At 42.6% G+C, this 17472-nt stretch overlaps 1 protein-coding gene across 1 annotated transcript; it reads left to right on the top strand.

The window, feature by feature from the left end:
• The first annotated feature begins 3751 nt into the window (after positions 1 to 3751).
• Positions 3752 to 10935, top strand: LOC121552370 (glucoside xylosyltransferase 1-like). The gene is made up of 7 exons (XM_045218856.1): positions 3752 to 4479; positions 5804 to 5990; positions 7139 to 7270; positions 7901 to 8152; positions 8356 to 8479; positions 8880 to 9052; positions 10469 to 10935. The coding sequence occupies exons 1-7, from the start codon at positions 4247 to 4249 to the stop codon at positions 10634 to 10636; spliced, it is 1269 nt and encodes a 422-aa protein (XP_045074791.1). The 5' UTR covers positions 3752 to 4246; the 3' UTR covers positions 10637 to 10935.
• Positions 10936 to 17472: the final 6537 nt, after the last annotated feature.

Raw genomic sequence — 17472 nt, 5'->3', positions numbered from 1 at the left:
ACACCACAATCTGAAGGTTTGTTTTAATGACATTTCTCTGATTAACTTTAGGTGAATTTAACTGACTCTTTTTGAAACCTGTGTTCTAAACTGTTCTAAACAGGAAGTCATGTCCTTCCATTTAGCTGATCTTAGCCTATTGTACAGCTCTGTTTTAATGTGCTAGTATTATAACATCACATCAGTGTTATTATCCATGTCAACATCTCAACTTTCAACCCCCTGTCCAATGAGAACTGGCGTGACATGATGATTATGGTTCAGAGTTCTTCAGTTTGTGTTGCATTATGGGAGAAAACATGAGGTACATGCGGAGAGGATGGAAAACCTATGGGCTCTCTTTTGGTACATGTCTCAATTGTAAAGTGTCATTTATTGATTGAATGTGATGGAGACTGAATTGTATTGTCATTGACTCACTACATCAGCTGGGACCTGGTGTGGTTTTATCATTCTTGAGAAAATATTCTGTTTTTGAATTGTATCAGTTTTAACACCACCTGAAATGATTGATTATACTGTATCACGACATTCACCGTTACATCATTTGTTTTGTTTCTGCCAAGCTTTGCTGTTTAGAAATGTATGGACAACTTGGTTGATTACATGGTTCAATGTCTATAAAGAAAGATATAAATAATGGAATTATGTATTGGAAAAGAGTTCTGCTTTCTGCCTTTCTTCCATGTTCTATAACAATAGAGATATAGACTTTAACGGCTTGCCCTGGATATGACCCAGTGTTCTAGGGAATGTATGTTTGGATGATCATTGATGACCGATAATGGGTAAGTAGTGAAAGCAATTCTAGCCACGGTGTTTCACTGAAACAATTGACATGATGTACACTGCCTTCAGAAAGTATTCACACCTTGACTTTTTGTTGTTACAGAGTGGGATTAAAATTGATTAAATTGGAATTTTGTGTCAACGATCTACACAAAATCCTCTGTCAAAGTGGAAGAAAATTTCTAACATTTGTAAAAAAATATATATATATATACATGTATATACAGTGGTGTGAAAAAGTGTTTGCTTCTTCCTGATTTGTTATTTGTTTGCATGTTTGTCACACTTAAATGTTTCAGATCATCAAACAAATGTAAATATTAGTCAAAGATAACACAAGTAAACACAAAATGCAGTTTTGAAATGAAGGTTGTTATTATTAAGGGAAAACAAAATCCAAACCTACATGGCCCTGTGTGAAAAAGTGTTTGCCCCCCTGTTATAACACAACTCAACTGTGGTTTATCACACCTGAGTTCAATTCCTCTAGCCACACACAGGCCTGGTTACTGCCACACCTGTTCTCAATCAAGGAATCACTTAAATAGGACCTGTCTGACAAAGTGAAGTAGACCAAAAGATCCTCAAAAGCTAGACATCATGCCGAGATCCAAAGAAATTCAGGAACAAATGAGAAAGAAAGTAATTGAGATCCATCAGTCTGGAAAAGGTTGTAAAGCCATTTCTAAAGCTTTGGGACTCCAGCGAACCACAGTGAGAGCCATTATCCACAAATGGCGAAAACATGGAACAGTGGTGAACCTTCCCAGGAGTGGCTGGCCGACCAAAATTACCCCATGAGCGCAGCGACGACTCATCCAAGAGGTCACAAAAGACCCCACAACAACATCCAAAGAGCTGCAGGCCTCACTTGCCTCAGTTAAGGTCAGTGTTCATGACTCCACCATAAGAAAGAGACTGGGCAAAAATGGCCTGCATGGCAGAGTTCCAAGACGAAAACCACTGCTGAGCAAAAAGAACATTAAGGCTCGTCTCATTTTTGCCAGAAAACATCTTGATGATCCCCAAGACCTTTGGGAAAATACTCTGTGGACTGACAAGACAAAAGTTGAACTTTTTGGAAGGTGTGTGTCCCATTACATCTGGCGTAAAAGTAACACCGCATTTCAGTAAAGGACATCATACCAACAGTAAAATATGGTGGTGGTAGTGTGATGGTCTGGGCCTGTTTTGCTGTTTCAGGACCTGGAAGACTTGCTGTGATAAATGGAACCATGAATTCTACTGTCTACCAAAAAATCCTGAAGGAGAATGTCCGGCCATCTGTTCGTGTCCTCAAGCTGAAGCGAACTTGGGTTCTGCAGCAGGACAATGATCCAAAACACACCAGCAAGTCCACCTCTGAATGGCTGAAGACAAACAAAATGAAGACTTTGGAGTGGCCTAGTCAAAGTCCTGACCTGAATCCTATTGAGATGCTGTGGCATGACCTTAAAAAGGCAGTTCATGCTCGAAAACCCTCCAATGTGGCTGAATTACAACAATTCTGCAAAGATGAGTGGGCCAAAATTCCTCCACAGCGCCGTAAAAGACTCATTGCAAGTTATCGCAAATGCTTGATTGCAGTTGTTGCTGCTAAGGGTGGCCCAACCAGTTATTAGGTTGTAGGGGGCAATCACTTTTTCACACAGGGCCATGTGGGTTTGGATTTTGTTTTCCCTTAATAATAACAACCTTCATTTCAAAACTGCATTTTGTGTTTACTTCTGTTATCTTTGACTAATATTTAAATTTGTTTGATGATCTGAAACATTTAAGTGTGACAAAAATCAGGAAAGGGGCAAACACTTTTTCACACCACTGTGTATATATATATATAAATGAAAAATAACACTATATCTTGATTAGATAAGTATTCAACCCTCCTGTGTCAATTCATGTTAGAATCACCTTTGGCAGTGATTACAGCTGTAAGTCTTTCTGGGTAAATCTCTAAGAGCTTTTGCACACCTGGATTGTGCAATATTTGCACATTATTCTTTGTAAAAATTATTCAAGCTTTGTCAAGTTGGTTGTTGATCTGATCATTGCTAGACAGACATTTTCAAGTCTAGCCCTTGCCGATGACCTGCATACCAATATCATGATGCAGCCACCACCATGCTTGAAAATATGAGGAGTGGTACTCTGATGTGTTGTGTCGGATTTGCCCCAAACATAACACTTCGTATTCAGGTTCAAAGTTCATTTCTTTGTACCTTTTATGCTGTTTTATTTTAGTGCCTTATTGCAAACAGGATGCATTTTATTCTGTACAAGCTTCCTTCTTTTCACTTTGTCATTTAGCTTAATATTGTTGGAGTAACTACAATGTTGTTGATCCATCCTCAGTTATCTCCTATCACAGCCATTAAACTCTGTAACTGTTTTAAATTCACCATTGGCCCCGTGGTTAAATCCCTGTACGGTTTCCTTCCTCTCCGGCAACTGAGTTAGGAAGGACACCTGTATCTTTGTAGTGACTGTGTGTATTGATACACCATCCAAAGTGTAATTAATAACTTCACAATGCTCAAAGGGATATCATATCTGTTTTTTATTAGATTTTTACCCATTTACCAATAGGTGCCCTTCTTTGCGAGGCATTGGAAAACCTCCCTGATCTTTATGGTTGAATCTGTGTTTGAAATTCACTTCTCGACTGAGGGACCTTACAATTATCTGTATGTGTGGGGTACAGAGATGAGGTAGTCATTCAAAAATCATGTTGAACACTGTTATTGCACACAGAGTGCATGCAATTTATTTGGTGACCTGTTAAGCACATTTTTACTCCTGAATTTATTTAGGCCTGCCAAAACAAAGGGGTTTAATACTTATTGACTCAAGACATTTCAGCTTTTCATTTTTTTATTAATTTGTAAACATTTCTAAAAACATAATTACACTTTGACATTATGGGCTACTGTGTGTAGGCCAGTGACACAATCTCAAGTTAATCAATTTTAAATTCAGGCTGTAACACAACAAAATGTGGAAAAAGTCAAGGGGTGTGAATACTTCCTGAAGGCGCTGTAGATAGAGTAGTCCGATCCTACGACATAGCCACTGGAGTGGGCCAGACAAAGGCAATCAAGGATGAAAAGCCAGGCTTTTTAACACCACCGATAGCGCCATCTAGTGGATAATCTCTAACCACCGAACCCATAAAATAAAATGCAGTTTCATTTATCATAGGCCAACAATAAAAACATAATATCAGTAATATCAGAAGGATGCTCTGATATTTCCTCATGAATGTGGGTTTGAAAAGTATATTTATTGTATAGCCTACTTCTCAGTCACACACAGACGGGGGAAGGGGATTCACTTTTATTTATACTCCTCCCTTCCCCCAACGGTTCTCACAGAACAGCGTCTTGCCTGCAGTGTGAATGGTAGCCAGCTTCGTTCTGTGTCATGACTTTGAGTTTTGAAAGCGCTTTTACTCTTAATAATGCGGCGTTACATTCGTGCATTCCTCTTGTGCATGTTGTTTGCCGTGTTCTCGGCCTTGTACGTGTATAGTAAACTATTTTATTTCGATCTGTCGGTCGGAGGAGGAGGAGGAGGAGTGGGTGGGAGGACTTTCCTCCATCGAGTCGCGGCCTCTCAGCGAAGGGACATTGGACAAGAAACCAGGCGAGGGCCGGACAAAACAGGCCCCGGCGATGAACACTGGTACACTAGGTAATAGTTACACTGCTTATTCGATTGTAATAAACTTCAAACGGCTTTAAAAAAAATGAATGCATAACTGTCCTGGTGAAAAATAATTTCCTCTGCAAGCAATTTATTGGAATGTGCTCCATTGACATATGTGTTCTCCACAATAGTATCAGGTGAAAGTGTTTTTCATCAAGTTGTCTCTTTGTGAAACAATGTTGCTACAACAAGATACAAGACACATTGTAACAATTCCTCTGGCTAACTTGTTGCATCCTATCCCACTTTCACTATGGTCATGGCCATTGTGTACTTGCAGTTCCAGCACAAACAAATACATTAGATCAATTGCTGCTTGCAAAGACATGTAAATATATCAAAATATATCTGGGCAAAAAAAACTCTATATAGCATTTATGTACCTGTAATAAAAAAACATACGTTTTTTTTCTGCATAGAAGTTGACTGGTCGAGCTAGTTTCACTAGCGCGCATGGTGGTTCAATAACGTATCTTTCTTCTTGCCTTGATTATTGAGAATGTCCCCAACATTAAGAGTGACACAGCTTTATTTTCATAGCTGATTGGTTTTCCTTCACCCTTTTTACCAACCCTTTGAGGTGTGACTGGCTGAGCTACTAGTTTACATTACAGATGTCTTGAGACAAGCGCATGTGGGCATCAGTCAGTAGTTACACCAGAAAAGCATTAGCACGGAATAGTTGGAAAAAGTTGACACTATAAAATAATATTCAGAAAACAGATAAAATACTTGGAAAACAGATTGCAGTTGTCTCTCTACTGGGTTGCTAAGCAACCCCTATTTTCATTCATGCACACCAGGATGTGCAATTAAATGGGTGGTTATAGCCTTTAACAGTTTGTTACAGTTGACAAACTAGTGTGAATGACAAACAAGATAATCGGGTTGCCTAGACAAACAACCCCCCCTTCTCTTCCCTCCTACAACAACTTTTAAATGCTAACCTTACTGCTTTGTTCCTCTTCAGTCAAGCAAGGGATCTCTGTCAAATATTCAGTTTAGCTGGCGGTGGCAGGCATTTGGTTGGCTTTTCAAATCCTCTCAGACCCTCTCAAATATTTACTTTAGATATGAGACTTGGAGGTTGGGAGAGAGGAGGGGAATTACAGGGCAAAGAGCTGTTCGCCTGGCAAGAGAAGTCTACAAGCATGCCTCCCTCATTGTTTGGAAGAGCAGAACAGCACCAAGTGAAGAGATGCTGAACCAGTTGGTGAACCTGACACAAATCATTGACAGAGGAAGGTTTTAACCTTTTTAAATTAAACAAACTTTGATTTAACTCTGGCATAAATCTCTTTATTTGCAGGTACATCATGAGGAAAGCAGGGGGCCGTGTTAGGACGGCTGCACCCATGCATCTGGCTGTAGTGGCCTGTGGACAGAGACTAGAGGAGACACTCACCATGCTGAAGTCTGCTGCTATGCTCAGCATCAAACCACTGTGTCTGCACATCTTTGCTGAAGACCAGCTGCACGCCAGCTTTATAGAAGCTGTGAGTAGGACTGGATAGAGGACTAGGCCTATAGCCTATGATTGGAGTCATAATAATGTGTTAGTAATGAGATGTGATAATGACGTTGTAATATTACATGCCCTAATATGATAATGTAATAGCATCTACATCACAACTCTAGCATGTAGGCTTCAACAGAATCCCATTTGGTCCAGTGCACATGTAATGAACACTTTTATGATGTATCAGAAGTACACACTGAGAGGACAAAACATTAAGAACACCTGCTCTTTACATTTGAGTCATTTAGCAGACGCTCTTATCCAGAGCGACTTACAGGAGCAATTAGCCTTGCTCAAGGGCACATCGACAGATTTTTCACCTAGTCAGCTCGAGTATTAGAACCAGCAACCTTTCGGTTACTGGCACAACGCTCTTAACCACTAAGCTACCTGCTCCATGATATAGACTGACCAGGTGAATCCAGGTGAAAGCTATGATCCCTTATTGACGTCGCTTGTTAAATCCACTTCAATCAGTGTAGATGAAGGGGAGGAGACAGGTTAAAGAAGGATTTTTAAGCCTTGAGACAATTGAGACATGGATTGTGTATGTGTGCCATTCAGAGGGTGAATGGGCAAGACAAAATATTTAAGTGCCTTTGAACGGGGTATTGTAGTAGGTGCCAGGCGCACCGGTTTGTGTCAAGAACTGCAACACTGCTGGGTTTTTCACGCTCAACAATTTCCTGTGTGTATCAAGACTGGTCCACCACCCAAAGGACATCCAGCCAACTTGGCACAACTGTGGGAAGCATTGGAGTCAACATGGGCCAGCATCCCTGTGGAACGCTTTCAACACCTTGTAGAGTCCATGCCCTGACGAATTGAGGCTGTTCTGAGGGCAAAAGGGGGTGCAACTCAATATTAGGAAGGTGTTTTCTTTTTTCTTTCAATTAAGCCCTAGACAACCAGGTGAGGGGAATTCTTTACTAATTAGTGACCTTAATTCATCACTCAAGTACAAGGGAGGAGTGAAAACCCACAGACACTCGGCCCTCCGTGGGATGAGTCTGACACCTGTGGCCTAGAGGTTATCTATCTTGTCTATAAACATTTGAGTGTTTGCCTCTCTCTTTTAAACCTCCATGTAATAACACCTGTCTGTTTGTCTTGTTCTGTGTTTAGTTGGAGTCGTGGCCAGGTCCGTTCCGCTCCAGGTTTAACTACACTATGTACCCCATCACCTTCCCCAATGAGAACGCTGGAGAGTGGAAGAAACTCTTCAAACCATGTGCTTCTCAGAGACTGTTCCTACCTGTGAGTTTCATAGCTGGAGAAATACTATTTTCTTTCATTAAATATTAGCATGATGTTGATTTCCAGGGCCTCAAAATTATGTCTTAGAGTGACTGTAAAAGTGTGACTAAAAGTGTGACTGTAAATGTGTACACTGCTAACTGAGGTGTCTGTGTTTCTGATTCTCTCTGTCGTCTTCAGTTGATCCTAAAGGAGGTGGACTCAGACATCTTGTTCCTGGCCTCTGACCTCTGACCTCTAACCTCTATCTCTGTCCCCCAGCTCATCCTAAAGGAGGTGGACTCTCTAGTCTACATGGACTCAGACATCTTGTTCCTGGCCTCTGACCTCTAACCTCTATCTCTGTCCCCCAGCTCATCCTAAAGGAGGTGGACTCTCTAGTCTACGTGGACTCAGACATCTTGTTCCTGGCCTCTGACCTCTAACCTCTATCTCTGTCCCCCCAGCTCATCCTAAAGGAGGTGGACTCTCTAGTCTACGTGGACTCAGACATCTTGTTCCTGGCCTCTGACCTCTAACCTCTATCTCTGTCCCCCAGCTCATCCTAAAGGAGGTGGACTCTCTAGTCTACGTGGACTCAGACATCTTGTTCCTGGCCTCTGACCTCTAACCTCTATCTCTGTCCCCCAGCTCATCCTAAAGGAGGTGGACTCTCTAGTCTACGTGGACTCAGACATCTTGTTCCTCCAGCCTGTGGACGCTCTGTGGTCCCTGCTCGTTCACTTCAACGCTACCCAGCTTGCCGCCATGGCGCCGGAGCACGAGGAGCCACGCATCGCCTGGTACAACCGCTTCGCCCGTCACCCCTACTATGGCAGGACGGGCATCAACTCTGGGGTCATGCTCATGAACATGACCCGCATCAGGGCCACATACTTCAAGGTAATATAAACTTCGACCAACAGAGGTCACCATTGCAATACAATCAGATTTAATGTCATCCAGAGACAGGAGAAGAGACATTTTTCTACAAATATATTATCCCTGTTGAATGAATGACAAATAAAACTCCTAATGAAGATGTTTGCGCAGGCTCTTCGATTTTACACAATGTAACACCCCCCTGTCCTGTTCTGTGTGATCAGAATGACATGACGTCAGTGGGTCTGAGGTGGGAGGAGCTGCTGATGCCCCTGCTGCAGAAATATAAACTAAACATGACCTGGGGAGACCAGGACCTGCTCAACATCATCTTCCATCACAACCCTGGTGAGACTCCCAGCTCAGCTCCTCCCTTATCACACCACATGATGACATACATGACATATAGACAGTGTATAGGGTTGTTATAGTCGACATATAAACTAAACATGACCTGGGGAGACCAGGACCTGCTCAGCATCATCTTCCATCACAACCCTGAGGAGACTCAACACATAGCTGGTTTAACACACCATTCAATATGATTAGAAACGTGAACCTCTGAAATGGAATAGTTGGGGCAGGGATCCCAGCTTCAGCCCTCCAGGGCAGCAGTGTGTTGTCTTGTCTTATTGTTTACCTGGCTAATAATGTGTGTGGAGATGCCAACTGAGCTCCAGGGTGATAAGAAAAGCAGAAGTATTAGACTTGTGCCCCTCTAAACTAGCCCTTGTCTCTCCCCCTCCAGAGTGTCTGTTGGAAGTCCCCTGCCACTGGAACTACCGTCCAGACCACTGTATCTACGGCAGTAACTGTGGCTCCGCGGAGGAGGAGGGTATCTTTATCCTGCACGGGAACAGAGGAGTGTACCATGACCTCAAACAGCCTGCCTTCAGAGCTGTCTACAATGCCATACGACAGGTAGGCTAAACGATCACAGAGCAGTGTTGTCTACAACGCCATACGACAGGTAGGCTAAACGATCACAGAGCAGTGTTGTCTACAACGCCATACGACAGGTAGGCTAAACGATCACAGAGCAGTGTTGTCTACAACGCCATACGACAGGTAGGCTAAACGATCACAGAGCAGTGTTGTCTACAACGCCATACGACAGGTAGGCTAAACGATCACAGAGCAGTGTTGTCTACAAACGCCATACGACAGGTAGGCTAAACGATCACAGAGCAGTGTTGTCTACAACGCCATACATCAGGTAGGCTAAACGATCAAAGATCTACGACGCCACATGACAGGTAAACCAAACGATCACAGAGCAGTATTATAGCCCGCCTTCAGGGCCGTCTACGACGCTATACGACAGGTAAACCAAACAATCACTAATCAGGGTTTCCAGATGGGAAAACAACTTGATTGTCTTTCATTGATTGTGTATTAGGTGTGTAAGGAAATGTTTGTTTGTGTGTCCAGACCTCTTCTATGCAGATCTCCACAAGTTTCAGTGTTGAGTGAAACACATTTCCTCATAAGGATGTGTTCTAACTGATCAGTTGTTTTAATGATATCGACTACAGTCAACCATCAATGTCAGTTTGTTGCTTTCTTAACCTCGTGGATGCCTTAAACACACACACACATACACACCACACACACACACACACACACACACACACACACACACACACACACACACACACACACACACACACACACACACACCTCATACATAATATCTGAGAGTATTAAAGCCACAGTAAAACCAAGGCCCAGGAAAGAGCAGTAAAGTTTTAGTGCTGATGGTACATTTACAAGCTCAGTCTCCACTAGCACAGTGTTCCATCATCCACATAAAAACAATACACACATTGGAAATGGAGCTTTATGACCGGTGGGGGGGGGTATGTGTGCCTTAACTTTTAGTAACCCAATATCAGGGACTGAACCAAATGAAAGGACGTAAAATAGTAATTCACTTTGATTTCCTGTGAGTGCTGTAAAGGTTCTTCCATTATTGGGAAGAGGGGAAGACTGGTTCTGGATCTGTAGCTGGACTTAGGAGGATAATAAAGTGTGTTTTAACCACGTTGAGGGTTTTATCTCTCTACAACACCTCAGCAGCTTCAGGAACTCTTTATTCTAATGAAAAGGCTTTATACATATTAAACACGTTTCACTGCCCGTCTATTTCATCACACTTTAAAAGCATGCAATGATGTGAATCGTAAGATGGTGAATTGTAATAATTGTAAGTCGCTCTGTATAAGAGCTGCCAAATGACTAAAATGTAATGATTTTCTGTCCGTAGCTGTAGTAGATATCTATAACTGTGGACATCAGATTTAGGGCCTGTTTGATAACAGAATGTTATTTTCTCAGTACTCGTTTGGGGAGGATCCTGTAAGCTCCCTGCTGGTCCCACTGGAAGAAGAGCTGTTGAAGACTACCCGTTCATACTGTGGTAAATCACATGTTCTGTTTACTAAGAGACTGGCTGACAGCCTGGCCAACGTCAACAGAGATGCTCAGCGTCCACATGGACGGTAGTCTGATGGACTGGGCCTCCAGACTGTCCTATAGTGTTGTCATGGTCAGACAGATGGTAGCCTGGGTCCTGTTCATTGGAGCGCAATGTAGCAAAACAGTTTGTAACGGAAAAACGAAAATGGGTGTTTCTTATTGGACAAGTTGAGATAGTGCCTGCTCTGTTTCATTTCATGGTCTTCTGTCTCATGCCTACTGGGCACCTACAGTGTCTACAGATACATGGTTGAAGGAAGAGACTACATGGACATTGGTGACTTCATATGCTGGAGATACATACTGTTTGTGTGAAGGATGACTGTCATCACTACAGATCCCATATCTTGTTCAGCGTTTCTCTGGACAAAGTCATCTATATAGTAGGCTATATGGCATTTCCAGTGCTGATGAGGTACTACTTTAATAGTGCTGTCTGCTGTATGTAAGAGGCCTTGCTTTCCATATTGGAGAATTGGCCACAATGGTCTTATCCGGCCTTCAGGACATGACTAAACTGAAACAGTCTTTCTAAGCTAAATTGTACCTCTCCTATTGACAAAGAGCTACTCTGAGCTTTCTGCCGTAATGTGAACAGCATAGTGCCATTAGAGAAGAAGACGGCACAGACCAGAAGCTATTTTGGAGTTTGCTTTATCTCAAATGCACTTTCCCCTTTATATATTAAGATAAGTGGAACACAATGCAGCAAAGATGAGGATGAATGGGAGTTCTGGATGTTTTCAGTTGTTTATTGTCGTTCTTTAGTTTTTGTTTCAGTATTTGTTTACTTAAGAAATAGTTACAACCAGTTCAACTATTGCCTTCTCTCTGTATACACTTTTCTTTGTTGTAAAGATTTTATTAGCTTTATTGTGGATGAAGCCGTCCATCTTTTTTGCACTGATCGATTTCATATATTTAGAAAAGTCTGTGTTACTTTGATGGTATGGGCAATTCTGTCCTTAAAACATGCTGGAATATTGTCTTTGAAGAACCACTTTTGCTCTGCAGTCAGTCAGTTTTAATGTGTTGATTTATTGTTCAGACGACAGATTGTGTTACTGTTGTACATTAGTTTGTGTTGTGTTTATAGCTAATGCCAAAGTTTTTTGCACTATTGAATGTATGTTGGAAACAATGACTGTCAAAACAAACAACTTCCTTCCGTCTGTCATAGAAGAATGATCTTCTTGAAAATGTTTAGTCATTTTTACAATACTTATCTTCCTTATGTTTACTTTGTGTGTTTTTTATGTGTAAACAGGAAAATGCAGTATATTTTGTACCATAAAGGTAGGACGCACCTTTTTGCATACTTCTCTCACTGTATCTTAACCAATACCTAATGTATTCTGTTAAATCCAGTAGTACGCAATTTGATAGTTTGCCACCAGATGGCAGCATTTATGCATCATGCACAGCAGTTAGCTAGACTAGAGGAGAGACCGTATCAACGTCAGGTTCACCTATTACATTGAGGGGGATTCATGACTAAATGTGGGAGAAATATACACAGTTTACAAAATGTATGCCATCAAAATATCTATGCATCAATAACGGTATGGGGTGCTGCCTGTGCTGTCTAGATGGGAGTCAATCTGTCAATAAATCAAGTATAAATGCTTTATGAGTGTGCCTACAGTTAACACCTACATAGTGGAGATAGTATTTTACAACTATTCACGATGTCAACATTAATGTCTGATATTCCCTGTGGCTTGGCTATTATCTCCGCTGATTGTTTCATCACCTCAACTTCAAGCAAACGACGGTACAAACTCCTAGCCACCAGCGGTGGTCCTATTAGATTGTTCGATTTTCACTCATACTCAGCATCTTTTAATTTATTCCGCGAAGGTCGAGGACTTGAGCTAGATTGATGGCATGTTTCTATAGCCGTTCCTCGCAGATCAATATAACAGCAAATAATCTATGACCTGACCATCTGGGGCACCGGTATCTTTGTCTCTGCTTTGAGCTGCTCATAAACTGTAACTGATGGACCATTAACAAAACGCTATAGGCCGCCCGTCTCTACTGCCATGGCATTGACAATATTGAATGGTGTTATGGTGGAATGCACCTTCCCATTATATATTTGTGCGTCCATCCCAAATGCCACCCTATTCCCTATGTAGTGGATAAGAGCGTCTGCTAAATGACGTAAATGTAAATGTAGTGCACTACTTTTGAGCAGAGTCCTATGGGCTGTACTATGGGCCCTGGTCAATATTACTGCACTAAATGGGGAATAGAGTGCCATTTGGTACGCAACCGATATGTTTATAGCTGTGTTGTTAGTCTGATTCATAACATGACAAAGCTTCATTTATCACTGTATCTATAAGAGGTTATCAATTACTTTGATTGACCTTTGTGGTCAAACGTACCAAGTAACACCCTCGTTCCCAAGGGATGAAGACAATGGGAGGAGCTTGAGCACAATGTTAGAAATGCAATATTGTCTGTCAGCTAGTTTTTATTTCCCTGAAACTCTTAAGTTTTATATCCTAATAAATAACTATGATTTAATTTCTCGCCAGGGGTTAGGGATGGAGCTGGTTCAAATAAATACATGACCTCAAGCAATCAGTACTGCTAGTCAATGTTCTAGTAGAGAGAAAGTAGAGGGAAGTACTGTGTGTGTGTGTGTGTGCGTGTGTGTGTGTGTTATTGTCCATCTAAAATAAATGTATTTCTTTGCAATGGTTGACAAGGTTACGAGCTTGTCTTGTGGAGGCCTGGGTTAGCTCAAGGAGAGGTTGTCTGTTATTCTGCTGCTTGAGAGCTATAGAGAGATGAAGGGATAAGAAAAGAAGGTGAAGAATACAGAGGGACAGAGAGACCATGAGGTAGATAATAGGACAGTAGGAAAGGACAAGGCCAGAGAGACCATGAGGTAGATAATAGGACAGTAGGAAAGGACAAGGCCAGAGAGACCATGAGGTAGATAATAGGACAGTAGGAAAGGACAAGGCCAGAGAGACCATGAGGTAGATAATAGGACAGTAGGAAAGGACAAGGCTATGATACTTTAAAATGGGATAAAACATGACCAACCTTGGTAAAGCTTTACCTTGTCACCCCTATTACTATGTAACTAACAGTAAAACTGTTAACAACATAGTAGTTCCATAGGTTTTACTGTGTCATTACATGGTCATAGGGTTGTGGAGGGATCAGTTAGTACTCAATTGGAACAAGGAATGTGTCATTACATATTCACTTGCTGAGGGTTATTCCACATGTGTAACTAATGATGTTATTCTTGTTCCACAATGTAACTAGAGTTTTGTAATTACACATTTGAAAGTCAACTGTGAATTACCATGCTAATAACTCAAACCAAAAGCTGACCTTCTTACACGTAACTACATGTACACGTGCTATTACCATTAAATCCACATGTAATACCAGATTGATAAATAGACTAGGACCTGGTAACTACAATTGTAACAAGGCATACCCTGTCATCAGCTTCCTGTCATCAGCTTCCTGTCATCAGCTTCTTGTCATCAGCTTCCTGTCATCAGCTTCCTGTCATCAGCTTCCTGTCATCAGCTTCCTGTCATCAGCTTCCTGTCATCAGCTTCCTGTCATCAGCTTCTTGTCATCAGCAGCCTGTCATCAGCTTCCTGTCATCAGCTACCTGTCATCAGCTTCTTGTCATCAGCCTCCTGTCATCAGCTACCTGTCATCAGCTTCCTGTCATCAGCTTTCCGTCATCAGCTTCCTGTCATCAGCTACCTGTCATCAGCTTCCTGTCATCAGCTTCTTGTCATCAGCAGCCTGTCATCAGCTACCTGTCATCAGCTTCCTGTCATCAGCTTCCCGTCATCAGCTTCCTGTCATCAGCAGCCTGTCATCAGCTTCCTGTCATCAGCTTCCTGTCATCAGCCACCTGTCATCAGCTACCTGTCATGTTCAATTAGTTTATTTCTATGTTACGACCTGGCTCAAAGGCTATACTGAATCAAGTGTAATGTATGAACAATGTAGTTACAAAGGATATATTGTAATTAGGAGCAAGCAACTTAAGTAGGGTATAACCTTTATAATTACTATAGAATGTAACAACCTTTCTAGACAATAGGCTACCAGGAGAAATTAGGAAAACAATCAAAAAAAATTTAGGAGACAGGAGAACATTAGGTATAACCCTGTTAATTACATTTGTACTTACAATGTAACAATCTCTAACAACCAAATCTGTTATTACAATATTGATATAAGGGATTTACATGTACTTACAATGTACAGTAGCTACCCAGGAGCATATCCTATGATTAGATGAAGTCAGCTTCCTCCTGATACTGAAACTGGTACTGCAATCAACAGGGTCTCATTAACGCCACTCTGATTACTTTGTCGTTGCGTTCAATGATTATAGGTGGAAACATGCTTTTACATCTAACATCTAAGACTGATATTAGAGAGAGAGAGAGCCTGACTGACTGACTGACTCATTGCTATAATGTTACTGCCTCTTTCCCCATCCTTCAGCGTATGGCTCCCATGACACACATAACGTTGTGAATAAAGTCATCAAGTATTTTCACAATATTTAAAGATTCCGGCGCCTGTTGCAAATGACAAAAGCGAGGAAGACATCTGTCTTTCTAGAGAGGGCCATTATTGCAAAATGTCTTGCCTTGAACATTAAATGGAACCAGCTTGAGTCCGCAGTAGTTAAATATGCTAGCCTTGGGAAATATCTTTCCTCTCCTTTAAACCAAGAACCACAGACGTCTGATACAAAGACAAACAGAAAGTAAAAGTGTCACCTGACTATGAGAGGTAGAATATTACCCAAGGACAAAGGGAGAGTAAGCTCTCACGTCCTTGTTTCAGATTCTTCAAAAGCTCCAAACTTTCAGCAAAATAGGGCTTTTCAATGTTTTTAGTCTTCAAGGTAGTCTGGGGATCTCTTTGTACAGTGAAAACACAAACCTACGAGAGTCAACATAACCCATGTTCACATCTATACCCCTCTACATCTACGTTAAATAAGCCATCAGTTCTCCTCAGGTGCCGCTAAAAGCAGGACAGTTTATGTAGGACAGACATAGAATCAAATATAACAAGGCCTTTACAGAACACTGTCACAGAACGTTTCCGTACCGCTCTCAAGGCAACTCAACATTCAGTTTGTGGAAACAGTTTGTGAGGGACAGACTTAGGGTATAGAATATAACATGAGGAGGTCTTTAAAGAACACTGTCACAGCATCTTTCCATATCTCTCTCCGTCCCTCATCACATGAACACAGCATCTCTCCATATCTCTCTCCGTCCCTCATCACATGAGCACAGCATCTCTCCATATCTCTCTCCGTCCCTCATCACATGAACACAGCATCTCTCCATATCTCTCTCCGTCCCTCATCACATGAACACAGCATCTCTCCATATCTCTCATCACATGAACACAGCATCTCTCCATATCTCTCTCTGTCCCTCATCACATGAACACAGCATCTCTCCATATCTCTCTCCGTCCCTCATCACATGAACACAGCAGAAGGGTTGTGGTGAAAAAGAGCAGTGACATCAGAAATGGAGTGACCCCACGCCACTTTTGTGTTTCACTCTTCCGTGACCATTGTCATCGTTTAACAATACATTTCCCATTACAAGCCCCCCATCTCCATTCATCCCACGCTCCATCCCTCCATCCCTGCCCAACAATATTTACCTCTGTCGTGATCTGAGTTAAGAGGAGGAGGAGGGGTGGTGGTTCTGGATCAACAGACACGTAGCCTATGCTCTTCTCTATCCAGCGACCTTATCTCTCTCTCTCTCCACGCTCCCTCTCTCTCCCCATCCCTCCATCTCCCCATGTGAGCTTTTCAATTAGGTAATTACATGGCTCTTGAAAAGAGGCAGCCTGGACACTGGGGTTCTATTGTGAGAGCACCTGTCCCCCCACAGACTGCAATTACCTGCCAGGCTAGAGAGAGAAGAGAGGGGAGGGGAGGGGAGAGGAGAGGAGAGGAGAGGAGAGGAGAGGAGAGGAGAGGAGAGGAGAGGAGAGGAGAGGAGAGGAGAGAGGAGGAGAGGAGAGGAGGAGGGAGGGAGGGAGGGAGGGAGAGGAGAGGAGAGGAGAGGAGAGGAGGGAGAGGAGAAGGGAGAGGAGAGGAGAGGAGGGAGGGAGGGAGGAGGAGAGGGAGAGGAGAGGAGAGGAGAGGAGAGGAGGGAAGGAGGGAGAGGGAGAGGAGAGGAGAGGGAGAGGAGGGAGGGAGGGAGGGAGAGGAGAGGTAAGGAGAGAGAGGAGGGAGGGAGAGAGGAGAGGAGGGAGAGGGGGAGAGGGAGGGAGAGAGAGCGGGACGGGAGACAGGAAGAGGAGAGGTGAGGAGAGAGAGGAGGGAGAGGAGAGAACAGGGGAGAGAGAGAAGATAAGGCCATTGTGTTGTGTCCTCCGTGCTGCCAGCAATCCAGCCAGCGTCCAGGCAGAGGAGCATTCAGCAGGCCTGGCCTTCCATCAATAGCCCTGGGAGGCAGGGGAGGGAGGGACAGATAGATGGAGGGATGAATGACAGGATGGAGGAGAGGAGGCAGGGAAGAGCCACTGTGGAGGGAAGTGGTTATTGGTTGTAGAAGAGTATGGTAACACAGTGACATGACAACGGGTTCCTTTTCTTCCATTTGTATGCTTGTTGACATGTTTTCATGCTGCCTGTTTCTAGTCTCTCTATCATCTATCTGTCAGACGTTCATCTATATAGACATGCTATAGTGATGAGGACTACAGCCTAGATGTAGCATGCAGACAATGCATTTAACAACCATGTTTCATGTGTGATTCATTGAATGTGATCCTTAGCTATTTCTGTGGGGCATTCACTTCACGTCTCGTTCAAA

This window comes from Coregonus clupeaformis, unplaced genomic scaffold (genome assembly GCF_020615455.1).
Source record: "Coregonus clupeaformis isolate EN_2021a unplaced genomic scaffold, ASM2061545v1 scaf1860, whole genome shotgun sequence".
Taxonomy (NCBI): Eukaryota; Metazoa; Chordata; class Actinopteri; order Salmoniformes; family Salmonidae; genus Coregonus; species Coregonus clupeaformis.
This window is presented reverse-complemented; position numbering and strand designations above follow the sequence as displayed.